Source organism: Augochlora pura, chromosome 1 (genome assembly GCF_028453695.1).
Source record: "Augochlora pura isolate Apur16 chromosome 1, APUR_v2.2.1, whole genome shotgun sequence".
NCBI classification, from domain to species: domain Eukaryota; kingdom Metazoa; phylum Arthropoda; class Insecta; order Hymenoptera; family Halictidae; genus Augochlora; species Augochlora pura.
The window spans coordinates 20,878,180-20,892,160 of NC_135772.1; the positions used below are offsets into that span (position 1 = coordinate 20,878,180).

The window sequence follows — 13,981 nt, forward strand, 5'->3', positions numbered from 1 at the left end:
TTTATTATTGTATTAGGATATCCGTTGATGGGAAGTGAACGACAAAGTTTTGTACATAAGGCCATAAGAAGGCGCAGAATATCGCTTCGCGTGCGAAAAAAAAGGGAAACGTTATCCGTCGCTTCTTCGTCCATGTTCAGATTCGTGTTGCTGCTACAGCTTTGATTTCTGTAATTCTGTCGAGTATCATATTATTACTAATATTACTATCATCATTTATTTATTTAATTGTTCCCCAGGCACCAGCATATGAGCTCATATTCTTGACTGTTACAATATATATCTAATATTACTACTACTTCGTCCGCTTAAGATTAAGTGGCTTAAATTTATGTCGGAGTGTTTTCTTATATCTACAACTTAACCTAAGTTTATAACCAACACTCAGTTTGCTAAACAACTTTCTATTGTGCGCCCTATTTATTAAGTACGAAGAACCATATTTTAAGGCTACTTACAACAAAACGGAACAGCTTTTAATACAGTCTACGTCATAATAATTATTTTTCACCTTTTCCTGCCATTCGTGATCATAATTAGTAACGAAAGACAGAATTTGAAATATGCCGCACATCTATTGTTGCCGATATCTTTGAAAAAGTCGAGCATATTATTATTACATGCACCAGCGTTCGTTGCACCCGCGATACAATCCGCCGTGATGTCGTAGCACGTGGGTCGTGACAAAATCGTGCATAACAATAAATGAATAAACAATTATAAACTGCACTCGGGCGGCAGTTCATAAATCACGGGCGCCGCGGAAATGATTTAGAGCCAAAAACTCGGGAGGCCGCCTCGGGCATGACTAAGATCGATCATCATCGTTTATTACGTTTACAGAAGTGTAAACGGATAGCTAAACATTTGTCTGTAGCGAGTGGATTTTACGAACTATTTTAATACGATGCAATAACGGAGATATCCTTTGCTTATCAGCATCCTACGTTCTATGCCTACTCGCTTCTTTCGAACAACGTCGAGCGTTCATTTAGTTTCCCATCGAAATAAAAGATATCTATCGCTCGAAATTGTCCTCATCGTATTCGATAAGTAAGGTTGGCTATTTGCACGCTCATCCCATTGCGATAACTTTGCACGACTGAGACTAACTCGTCCACGAAGAGTGCCTCCAAGGAAAACAATGGTGCCTACGGCAACCCGTGAATCAAAGCGGCGCGTATAAAATATCTCGAGCAATATCTACGATTTATACGACTTTCCCCTGTGTACACTCTTCGCCAAAAGTATTAGGACACTCGTGGAAGAGTAAATCAATTTGAGAAACCTGTAGGAGATTGTTACAAGTTCTTCCATTTACTTCAAAGTTAATTCTGTTAAATTGTAACAATTTTAAATTATAGTAAAAGTAACGTCAATTTTATACAAGAAAGTTATATCTTCATTTCGTCGATATATTCGTCGCTTTTTTTAATTACTTCTTGGACTAATTTCGGCATCGATTTGGCGACGATCGAACGAGTGTCTCGGCGTTAGGCGTGATTTCTCGATATCAATAAACGTGGCCAACAAATCACGACGGCGACGTTGACACCGCTGTTCGCAAGGTCGATTATAGGAACGAAAGATAATCTCGCGACATAATGGAAGTTGTCCCGAGCCGACCAACACCCGACATGTGTCACAATATTGACTCGGTTGCTGACAACTTTTGCGGTGTCCCTTTCGTTCGCCGTTTCACCGTTCGAAACGCTCCGCCTACTGATCGCTCCCCTCAGTCCGTTGGTCGTTCCGGCCTTTCCTCGGCCGCGACCCCTATTCAACCACCGCTCTCGTTCACACCCTGTTTTGTTATTACCCGCGACGAACGAAAATGTGACGCGTCAATTGCCCCGCTCCGGACGATTCTAAATCGATCACTAGTACAATTCGATTACATCATTGTTGTACGTTTAGTCTTGATACGAACGACCGGATATGGACCAACGCGCGACGTCTGGACCAAAGAAAATGGCACGTAATGGTGCAGAAAATGGCTCATGACCTATTACAAAAAGAAAGAAGTTGTTTTAAATCGTGAGCTGCCGATCAGTATAAATGTACAAGTATAAATTTAATTATAGTATAATATAGTTATAAAATTTGTTCCAACAATGTAATTTATTCAATCATTTCCCACAAAAAAATCACTAAAGTTTGCAGTATCGTGGACTTTGAAACTACGCGGAAGCGAGGATCGAATGACGTTAATTTCCTATCAACAATCAAGTGACGATTATATTAAAACTGCATTTGTTGTTCCAGAACGACATGTATACAGTGTGTCTTTCAGCTTGTAAACAACAAAGGACACCTTGATAGGACGAGATACGGTTGTTCGTGACTCGCGACACGTTTTTATAGTTGTTGATAATTTGCTGCGATTATTTAGTTGTCCCAGTGATATGCTTGAAACGGCACGCATTTAATGGTTTAAACGTTTTATATCTAGATCAGCTGAAGAAGTATGTAGATGCAGACTTGTGAGAAACATTGGATGAAGATTCGTAACAATTAGCAAACGTCTAGAATGTAGCTTGATCGATCGTTTGCGAACGTCCACGCGCATTGGGAAAAATCCAGAAGGAAGGTAGACGGGTTCCTGATGAATTAAAGGAGAGAAACACTTTATATTCCAGCAACCGTCCAGTCTTACTTGCAAGTAAAGATTTTATATGAGTACAGCTTCCGGGACGACATTTTTTGTAGGAAGGCCTCGGCTCTCTGCAAGGTCGTTGCATTTTGACAGTCATAAACTAACCGAATAACTACGGTGGTTACCGCAGCTGTTGCTGCGGTGTCCTGTTTAGGAAAACTGCAGGGTTTCTTGTAAGAAGTGTCGTGGCGACACTTTGACAAAGTGCACGACTGGCAATCGGCACGGCCATCGGCACCCCCACAATAGTAAACAGCTTTTGTCACGTTATTACGCCATCGATCACACGCAGCGTTACGTAAATTATTATACAACGAGCCAATTGTTGTATATTTTCTGACCGCAAGGGATGATGAGCTTTTCATACCCAATTATCGACCAAGCTACTCTCTTTCAGTTTAGGTGACCGATCTACAAAGAAGGTGTACAGAGGCGAAAGTCATTGAACACCTTTCAAAACGGAACAACTATTTTAGAATTGGATTAAACGATTTAAATTCTTCTTAGATGATGAGGGGACTACGCATAATTACTAAAATGCTTTTTTCTAATTTTGCTATTACTTAGAACCATAAAAGCAATTTTTAAATATAAAAGTTGAAGAACGAATGCTTTTTATTTATTTGTTTTGTCATTCCAAGTAATAGGAAATTTTGAAAAAAAAGGCATTGTAGTAATCGCATAGTTGACTGCTTTCTCTATCGTCTAATAAACAATTCTAATCGTTTAGCGAAAATTTAAGAAGGTTATGAGAATTCAGTTACATTGACTACGTGACGGTTGCTGAAGAAATTTTTCCAACTCCGTTCTTTATTCTCTCTGGGCAAATCGGCCGATACGTGTTGGCTAATTGCGAATTGTTGGTCGCGGGGTTCGTAAAAACGGTACGAAAATAGGTGCGAGGTTCCGAGGAGAACGGTATGGCCCCTCGCGTAGCGAGGTATCCGGGTCGGCCCTAAAACGTTACCGTTTCAATTAAAAACGGGACAGCGTCGGAACAAGGTCAGCGCTCGGGGCAATTTTCCCATTTCTACCTTTTATCTTGTATTGTTTGCCAGCCAGGCAATCCTGATGATTGCTCCACATTATAGTTACCTCTTTAAAAACGTTGAACCTAACTGTAGTCAAATTGCCCGCAATAGAACCATCGTAAAGATCTGCGACGGAACTGTCCAGCGCGACCTGGCCCCGGGTTCAAAACCCCGGTCCTTTCCCGGCGCGGTACCTTTTCCAATTTCTGTACCTCCTCCAATGTTGTACCTTTCCCTAACGCGCGGTACTTTTCCAACGCGGATGCGCATTTTCTACTGCACACTGCGTTGCCTTTCTATGGCTTATTGTCTACAACCCCCTTTCACCGTAGCCGGGATACCCTTCACCGAGGGTCGGTCGTCGGTCCCTTTTATTTTAACAATTTCTCTAGAGTAATTTCAGGAAACTCCAAATGATAGTGCTTACAGTAATAATGATTTCTTCGTATAAAAAGGAAGGGAACACTCTATTATAGAAATAATTTTATAATCATCACACGAAAATAATACTGATCGAGAATAATACCATACAAAAGTAAGAAGTAAAATGGAAATTAATCTTTGGTTGATCATCTCCGTATTGCATCAATATTAGCGGATAAATTGACCAAAGGGGCATTGCTAATTTTAACCGAATTTTAATTTTATAAGGTTCGAGGTCGCGTATGAAGCTTTTCTAGTGAAATAAAAAGCGAGTGAAAGCAGAGCGGTTGATGAAGGTAAAAATGATTTGCCGCCTCGAAGGAGACACCGCGGCGAGCCGCTCGAAACGTTCGAGCTGTTCGGTTTACAATCGCATAAATTTTCCTCGGACTCAATTCGAGCTTTGGTTTTGTGTCTTTTTTAGATTCGGTACCTCGTCGGATCCGAGCTGTTCCAGGCAACGACCATTATAACCGGGAAAAGCGATAATACAAGAAATCCGTTAAGTCCAGGGAACAGAAAACCTTAATCCCTGGTCCCGTTCCGTATAAAAAATTGTTTTACACAGCCTCGCCAAAACGGCAACGTGGGGGAGGACTATGACACGAGCAACAAATCGTTGGTTGAGCCTACAGTATATACAAATAACCACGATCGTCCGGGATAGTTCGTTAGAGTACCAGATCTGTACATTGTCGACTTATACGATCGGTAATGAATCGATTTGCGCACGAGTTGCCTTAACTGTTACTCGATCTAATTGTCGTACAGACGACAATAGACGTATTTGATTAATGGATAATTGTAACATCGAAATACCGAATAATCGAGGTTCTATTGTACCTGAAGAAAATTGAAATGTTTCGTTCAATTGAAGGAAATATCTTAGTCTCTATTGTACGCGATTCAACGTTGCTACTGCTAATCCGAAGACATGCGACCGCAAAGGGTTAAAATATGGCTGCAATGTACCTATCGTAGCAATTATCCTTAAATGATATTTTTCTGATGCAGAAATAACGATGATTAAATATAGATCAGGACTTTGGAGATGATTTACGGTAATACGGGAATGTTGTGATAATCCCAGCAATAAAGAATGGTGAACGAAACCGTGTAAAACGGGATAGCACAATTTTTGAATTTCCTATTGGAATCTAGTTGGGCCGTGCAAATCGGAAAGGAAAATGCTCCATGGTAAAATAGCGATGGAGACAAAAGCGGTCAATAATGCCGTCGTTTTATGGTTATAGCAAAACAGCTCAGGTAGACTGGTGGTGTAGCACAGACCCGATGGGTGCGACGACAATTAAATACGGTCGGAAACGAAGTTTGTTTACCACGATTCCCGTTCTTATATAGCTAAAAAGTAATACGACTTGGTAAACGCGATTCTTCGAGTCAAATGAATAAACCGCTTTGCGCAAACAATGTTAACCGGATTATTTAAAAAAATTAATTATATTACATATAATGTAATTATATATTAAGTCGACGATCAAATATAAACCTTTATACGAATTTTTTCCGCATTGCTATGCTTTTCACGATCTCGGAAGTTATGCTCGGATAACAAGATAGTCTGCATTAGGTGTTACAGGTTACAGGGCAATGGGCATGGTTCGATTTGATATTACATTAAAAAATTAAATTCGATATAAGAGCCGCGAGGAGTCAAGATAACGTTATCGCCGGATCACTCGATCAATTCGCGCAGTCCATATTTTGTCGACTTGGCCGAAACAGATTTGAAAACGGGGTGCAAGAGTCGCGAATTGGTAGAAAATCAAACTTTATTGATGCCTATAAAAATGGCGTTCCATGACTTGGCGACGATAAACGGCTGATTTACCATGCAGAGTTGTTGCAATGAACTCCGCGTTTACAAACTTTGCCAGAACTGTACGGGCTCCTGTTTTCGTCGCCTGCTTGCGAAAGAACCGAAGGAAACAAGGAAAAATTCGCGTAGCAGAAAGAAAAGGCGATGACATAATCTCGCAGGGGAGAACCCCCGAGGAAATAACATTCGCGTCAATGGTTTCTTTACGCGGATTACCAAGTAATCGTTGGGAATACAATAAGACAACGGTCCGTGTCTGTCACGGTGACTCGTCACTTTTACTTAAAAAAGAAAACGGTGATGCGGCACGGAGATGAAGCTTCTCGAATCGACCGCGAACGAAGAAATGGCAAAACGTATAGCTCGACAGTGAAATGTCCAATTTGAATTTTCACACGTTATTTAAAAAAATTCATTCGACAACAACTTGTGATCGGAACTCGTTCGACGAGATACTGACTCGCTCTGACGAGAACGTCAGAATAATAGAACGACCGAATATCGGAGTACAGGGATCTTTAATATGCGTATATTTAGCGGACGGTCAAACGATACGGTACAAAAAGATCGTGGGAGATAATGGCGACGAGACGGAATTCTTTATCTTCGCCGTTCGTTTTTTCCCTTCGTTTTGCGCATTCAAGAGCCATCGTTGCGTAAACCGACGGACATTAATTGTCGAACATCTTCGTTCCTCCGTCGAGTCCGACTTTAATGATCGGCACCGTAAAAATGTTTTCCATTTTCATTTTTTTTTATGGCACTATAAACACGTCGCTGATGAAAGCGTTCGCTCGGACAAGCGTGTGCGCGTGTGTCGCACACACTCGCCGAGTCGGGTCGGGTCTGATCAGTACTTTAGGACGCGTTGCATTTTACGTTCCACACACATATACATATATATAAATATGTAAATGAAAAAAATGTATATTCGAGCCGAATATACGCGAAAGTCGCGCGTATCGATAGATAAAAGAAGCGCGAAGATCGATAAAAGAGGATCCAGATAAGTAAAAAGAGAATCGAGGCCGACAACGCGAGCGAGCGAGCGAGCCATTCTCGGAGCTGGCATTGGCAAACGCACGAGCGTTTGCGCTTTTGCGCCGAAAGAGCCGGTTATCCGGAATTCCTGGAAGAACATTTAGTTATACTGCAGCTCCGCGGCAGTGAATCGCAACCGCTTGATTATGGTACCTGCGGGAAGCATGATAGCACGTCAGGGCGCCGCAACGTCTCGTAACTTTACATAAAATTAGTACCTAAAAGCCCTTCGTCTTCATGGAGCTCGTGAAATAACTGTGGTCAGACTGGCATTATGATAGCCCGATGTCTCTGCATCGGAGCGGCTAGTTCGCGTTAACCACTTGCCGCATCATTTTCCTCAATGTTACAATGACTGCAAGTTTTCCGATTGTAATCATTTCATAGAAATAAAAAGGCAGTTTATATTTACCCAATAAGCTCTCAAAGATGTCCATTTTAGATCTGAAAGTCTTACGCCCTAAACTGGACCATCTTCAGGACGTCTTATTTCAGATGTTAAAAAGATATCCAATTCGGTACGTTTTTCAGCCATCTTTAAAACGTCTATTTTGCAGCGTCTTTAAGACGTTTTGAAGACGTGCCAAATTGGACGTTTTTTCAACGGCTGAAATAAAACGTCATAAAAACGTCCCTTTTAGAGCGTAAGATTATGTTCGGACATAAAATGGATGTCTTTATGACGTTCAATGCTTATTGGATTATTACGAGAAATCTCCACTACGTGTCAGACTCGTCAGACTATGGTAAGGAGATAATCTCGGTCAAGTACTATTGCCTATCGTTTCGCTGACCTTTCGTTTCGATGCGATTAGAATATTAGGTGTTACAAATTAGAAACTATCTGCGACGAATCCTGAAATCCTTCCATATCCAAACACGATTACAAGTAAATGTCGGGACAATGGAATAGACCATCAAGGAAGGCGTGGAAGTAAAACAATAAGACCATAAAATGGTTCATAACTATCAAGTACTTGTCTAAACAGACAATTCACTGAAATATATCGTTCTATTGGTGCTTAAGCAAACGAATTGTCGATTGGAATATGATTTATGGGGGCTATTGTAAGGTCTTGCAAGCGATTGTCTTGTTTCGGACATTGGTGCGAGCGAGACAATCTCCGCCAGTAGAACATATTCCATCAAATTTTTGTTACAGGCTTGGATCAAAAAGTAAAAGAACGACAGGATATTTATTTCTTTTGCCATTTCGAAAAATAGCAAAACTTGTAAAGAAAGAATTTTAATCACTATGTGCTAGACCAGTTTCTCTATTTTTCTCTCTACAGTTCTATTGTTAATAATAATAACAAATATATCTGTCGTCTTCGTTAAATTTTGCCAGCAGCAACAAGCACTGGCATACCTTCCGGCGAGAGCAACGAGGTGTACAGAAAAAAACGGGGTTCCGGTAAAACAGCGGACAGAAAATTGTGAAAGCTACGGAGGCCAGGGTACAAGATTAAGACAGCTTATACCAGGTCCGGCTTAGTTCGCCACGATTCCGTACATTTAAAGGGTCTGACCCATGGCGGGGATACTTTCAAACCGCATTTAAACATTATTAATTTTATTGCATGGTAATTTGCAACCGTCGGAGATCCGGCGTTCGTTAGACTCCCATCTGCGCGATCTAGTCGGTCTGCTCGGGCTGCCGGAGCCTACAGGTAAGCCTCGAGCATTTTATGACCGATTCTGCCTGTGCTTTCTGCTCGACAAAAAATATGTTTTGTGTAGGTAGAGGTAATGCGACGAAAAAGGGACACGGGGGTAGATACGGTGCGGTGCGACAAAATGCATCCCATCCCGATTTACCCGGTGCGACGACGCGCCGTGCCACACCATACCGTCATACCGTGCTTATGGTCGACGTCAGTCGGCCGTTTTAGTGTACTCCCCTAAAGGTATTAAGCTGAAAACGAAGTAACTAAGTATAGTTTATTCCGCGAACAAAGAGCCGAACGACTCGCCGATAATCCTTTGCGTGAACACCGAATTGTCTACGCCTGTTGACCGTCCTGTGTCGGCAATATCGAAATGATTACTTGTGAAAGCAAACGACTACTACTACCAAACACGAGCTCATACAAATATTACATTGCAAATAGAAAAAGCGGTAGGATTAAGAATAATGTGGAACACCGTAAAAATTTGTAGTAAAATAGATCATTGCGATTTCATTCCCTTCGAACCATTCCCTTCTCGATTATTATTTGAGAGTATGCGATATTAATTTGAGAAATAAAAAAATATTTCTACCGTATAGTTTTTTTTTTTAGAAATAGAATATAATGAAACGAGGTATTTGGATGATTTTTGTGACATCCGGTGAAACCCATTGTCATTTTCTGCCGTTCATTTGTTTCCCAGACATTTCTTATTTCTAACGCGAAGCTATTATTTTGTACGTGCTGTTTTTTAAAGCAAGAAAGGAGATAAGTTATTCTATATTAATCGTACTTCAAAAATATTAATAAAAACAATAACAAAAATGTAGAAAATACTCAAATAATTCTCTCGACGATCGCTACTATCACGATGCGTTCAAATCGAATCATTCAAGACTAGCAATGGTATCTCGTTCACGAACCGACCATCATTTAAAGACACGTTGAATTTTCAGAAGTTATTTCCCTATTTCCTCCAAGTGTTTCTACTCTTTTGTGGCAGTAGACATAATCAAATTTATCGCAAGCTCGAAGGTAAAAATTTGCGTAACAAGTGTTATCGCCGTTCGGTATCGGAGTCAACAAGTTGTAGCGATCCTAACGCAACATCCTCGCGGCCTGGCCCGATTAGATTTAACGTGTTTATACATACATACGTATGTATATATGTATATATGTAGTTAGACCGTCCGTCCCCTTTAATTTATATCGACGTTTTGTGGCACGAATCGCGGGTCATAATGCCGGGACGATCGTTTTTAAACCGTAGGGTTTACACGGCGCAATGTTATTGGAGAACTCACCATCTTGCTCCGCCTGTGAAGATGCAGACGTTCGAAGATGTTTTGTACCTTTTTCTGGACAGCACCAATGCAACATCGTGAGAATGGGCAGTCCTAAACCGAAGCCAATCCCCTAGACAACCGGTTCGACCACTCCAAGAAATGGAATCGGGACTCGTCTAGTCGTCTGTGATTCGCTGCTATGGGTCCACAGCCGAAAGACCACGATCGCGACCGCTAGAGATCAACAGATGCCAATGTCAATATAATGTCCGATCTTCGTTAATAAAATTATTTCACCGAGAATTAAATTTCAATTACACATATACTCGGATGACGCAGCAGCCAAAGTAACCCACTTCAGGTTTCTCGTTACAAAATTAAATACTAGAGACAAACGAAAGTACCATTTATTCGAATGTTTCAACGTTAAGTAAAAGCTATCTTTTTCCGTTACATCTATTCTCATGTTGAGTCTCAACGGTCATCAAATTTGTGGAACACAAGATCTTATAACCTTAGAAAAATGTAACGGTTATTTTGAAAATGGTGTAAGTCCATTTACAATCCGTAAATGTATATCATTTTAATTCAATTCTCCTAAAACAAATTTATGTAATCAAATCATATATTGATACATAAATAGGAACATTGCTAGACTGGATATAATTAACTTATATTTTTAAATTGATAGATATGCTAACCTTTAAGTTTCTCGAAACAAAAATGGACTTGTCCTATGCCGTAATTACTACTAATTAGAATTAGAAAAGAGTAAGGACTGCGTGGACTGTGGAGTACAGCCGCCACCTATCGGCAGACGCCCCAACTAAAGTTCTGCTTATGCTGTATGTAAGAGAACCGGAGAATTCAGAAAAGTCGACTGCGTCGATACAACGAAACAGGTTTATGTTATCAAGTTATATTATGATTCAGAAGGTCATATTATTAACACATGGTGCTTGCCGCCACTTTTGCCATAAAATTCTATGAATATATCGACAGAGATCTTATGCTTCTGAGAATGTGGCAGATGTAGATAATTAACGTTTTTATATTGATTAAATTAATGAATAAGTTTTCACCACCTTGTAAACGTTAATATAATTATTACTGTTTCTTACAAAGGAGTTCAATTTATAATAAATCTTGTCGAAGAGAACACATATATATCAAGCAATTATAATTTATTTATTAGTTTGATCACTTTATGTGAAATATTTAATTATATTATAAGTGTTGAGTGGGAATATTTTAATCGAATAGTTGATTTACACAAAAACCTCCACAAAATTATGAAAATAGCGCCTCTACGTGTTCAGCAAAATGCTGAAACTGTTAACCAGAATCAACAGTTGATAATTGCGTCTAGCTGTTTCAACGTTTTGCCTCTATGTGAATTATACGAAATTCAAACCATGCTTCCTGACTTTTAAATCGGTAATTTTTAAATTCTATTCTTCGTTATATTGTTAGTGAAAGACAATAAAATAAATGAAGCTTTTACTGTGATAAAGGAGTGCATCAATGTTAATCACAAAACAAAGTCAAGGTATGAAATTAATAATTTTTACATGCAGTTAATTTACAGTAGCTTTTAACAATTTCATGGCAAAATATAAACTTCCATGTCTTATAAATAACATCATACAATAATATCAAATAAAGATTTAAATTAATAAATAGATTTCAAATTCTCCTTCAACATAGTATTATAATTAATCATTAAATTAAAGGTATCTTCTTTCATTGGTCCATAATTGCACCGTTCTCTTTGTTTGCAAATAAAGTCTTTAATTCTTTCATGTTCTGCTATCAACTTTTCTATGGTATTTTCTAATAAATCAATCTGAATATATATTTCATTATTTCCTAAACGGAGTTTAATCTCATCATATTCGTTCTGAAGCGATTTACGTTCTTGTATATTTTCCGATCGTTGTGTTTTTAATTGTTCACATTCCTCTATTAATTCTTCTTGCTTCGTCGATAATTTTGATTTTAAATTATTTATATCTTCCAAGGTCGTTAGTTTGTTTTCTTTCTTATTTATTTTTTCATTGAGATCTGAAAATTCTGCTTGAAGTCTCTGTTCCAACAAATCTATTTTACCCAAAATTTGTTGCAACTTCAGATTTTCTTTTGTTAATCCTTCATAACTTTGATCATTGTCGACGTATTCGTCATCATTGCTGGTAATTATATCGTGCAACATAGCCATTTCATTGTCGTCTACAATATCTACATTGGTGTTTAATATGCTCGAAATATTTTTTAAATAATCAACCACTTTCTCTTCCAATTTATATAATTTCTTGGTTTCGTCTTGTTTGTGTTGTTCAAAAGTAGACATAAATTGTTCCATAACTTCTTCTTTTTTACGTAGTTCCTTGTATTTTATATGTTTCTCAGATTGACTATCCTCAATATCGGCTTCCAATTGTTCAAGTTCGTGTTCTGCCTCTTCAATCGCCTTTTTCCTTTCCGTTAGCTGAGCTTCGGCGGCCGCGATATCCATATTATCTTGTTTAATTTTTTGCAGTAACTTTTCTTTTTCCTCTTCCGGAGATATTCTACGTTTTTCCTCTTCCTTTAACTTTCTTCTTTTCTCTTCTGTCTCTATAATTTGAAGCTGCAACTTTACAGCTTCTTGTTTCAAAGGTGACAATGCTATTTCTTCTTCCAGAAAAGCTTGTTCTTTAGATAAAGCATCCAATTCTTGTTGCATTTTATTAATTTTCTCTTGCAAGCTTGTTTTCTCTTCCAACAATTCTGTATATTTTTCTTTCACGTTCGAGCTCATACTCTCAACAAGCCTGTCTCTTCTTTTCTTTTCATTTTCCAACTGTTTCTCCAGCTTATTTAACTGTTGTTCCAACTCCTTTCTTTCCTCAAACATATTTTCAATCCTTGTTAAATTTTCATCGTTCTTTGCTGCAAGTTCTTCTGTTTCTTGTTCTACAATATCTTTGCCAATGTCAGATGTCATTTTATCTACTACAATGTTATAGTCTGCCAGTTGTCCCTGCAGAGTTATCAATTCTGTAGCTAAATCTTTGGCTCTTTTATCGTAATGCAGATAAGTGGCACTCTCTTTGTTTTGATCTTCAATGTCTTTCAGAAGAGTAAGAATTTCTTGATTCAATTCCCTTATTTTTAGTTGCAAAATACCACTATAATACCTCTTGTCTTGAATTTGCCTGTGGACAAAAACCATATGTTATAAAACAAAAGATTCTATTTTACCAATGTACTAACTATTACAGTAGACATATTCTCTATAAATAAATTTACCTCATCATGGACAATCCTCTACCTGTACCTGGTCTGACACCAGCTACTCCATGTTGAGTAATTGGTCTCTCCATGATATTGATATTTGTTTGACTGAGCATAGGAACTGTACTGTTTGAATACATCGGATTACCAGAACTTGTAGCTATTCGGGAACTGCTAGCCTGCATTTGATTGAATAAAAAAGAAGTCGTCGGTGGTCTCGCCAGAACATTTTGTCCAGGTGTAGACGGTCGCGTACTTCCAGAACCAACATAATAGTCCCCTAATTCGTGTCTCGTTGCCCTACGAGATCTATCAAACTTATTTTGCAATACAGATACACCTGTCGACGGTCTTTGCATCGCGTGCGATTTCTTTTTACACCGATTTCCACTTTTATCGGTACGTGTGTAAAAGATACAAACTCGCGACTGATCTGTCCGATACTACGCGTTGTTCTATCAAACGACGAGTGTTTCTCAACCTTGTTTTACATTTCGTTACCATGGCAATATTGTACATTGCAAAAATAGCAACCTCCATAAGTGTTCAACAAACTTTAAGTTTTGTGCCTCACATTGGGGTTCTGCGTCAGCGCAACTTTAGCGAAACACGCCGCTAATCAAAGTGAAAATTTAAGGATTTTATTTCTGTAGATACATACCTACTATTGTAATGTAAAACTATATTCGTAACCAGAAAATATGAAAATAGATTACACACCGAAAATGAAATATGCTTACAGTCAAAACGTTATTTGC

The 13,981-nt window shown here is 38.8% G+C and overlaps 1 protein-coding gene and 1 long non-coding RNA gene across 2 annotated transcripts; both read right to left on the reverse strand.

The window, feature by feature from the left end:
* Window positions 1-321: 321 nt before the first annotated feature.
* LOC144468525 (uncharacterized) lies at window positions 322-10,395 on the reverse strand. The gene is made up of 3 exons (XR_013493821.1): window positions 10,266-10,395; window positions 9,966-10,181; window positions 322-2,005 (listed from the first exon to the last, which is right to left on the reverse strand). It is a non-coding gene; the product is annotated as an uncharacterized LOC144468525 (long non-coding RNA).
* A 1,096-nt stretch (window positions 10,396-11,491) lies between these two features.
* On the reverse strand, window positions 11,492-13,920 carry LOC144471833 (intraflagellar transport protein 74 homolog). The gene is made up of 2 exons (XM_078184360.1): window positions 13,239-13,920; window positions 11,492-13,144 (listed from the first exon to the last, which is right to left on the reverse strand). The coding sequence occupies exons 1-2, from the start codon at window positions 13,580-13,582 to the stop codon at window positions 11,620-11,622; spliced, it is 1,869 nt and encodes a 622-aa protein (XP_078040486.1). The 5' UTR covers window positions 13,583-13,920; the 3' UTR covers window positions 11,492-11,619.
* Window positions 13,921-13,981: the final 61 nt, after the last annotated feature.

Coding starts and splice junctions, on each gene's coding strand:
- LOC144471833 (XM_078184360.1), bottom strand. CDS start 13,582: ATGCAAAGACCGTCGACAGGTGTATCTGTATTGCAAAATAAGTTTGAT. Junction 13,145..13,238: donor AGAGGATTGTCCATGATGAG/GTAAATTTATTT, acceptor TTTTGTCCACAG/GCAAATTCAAGACAAGAGGT.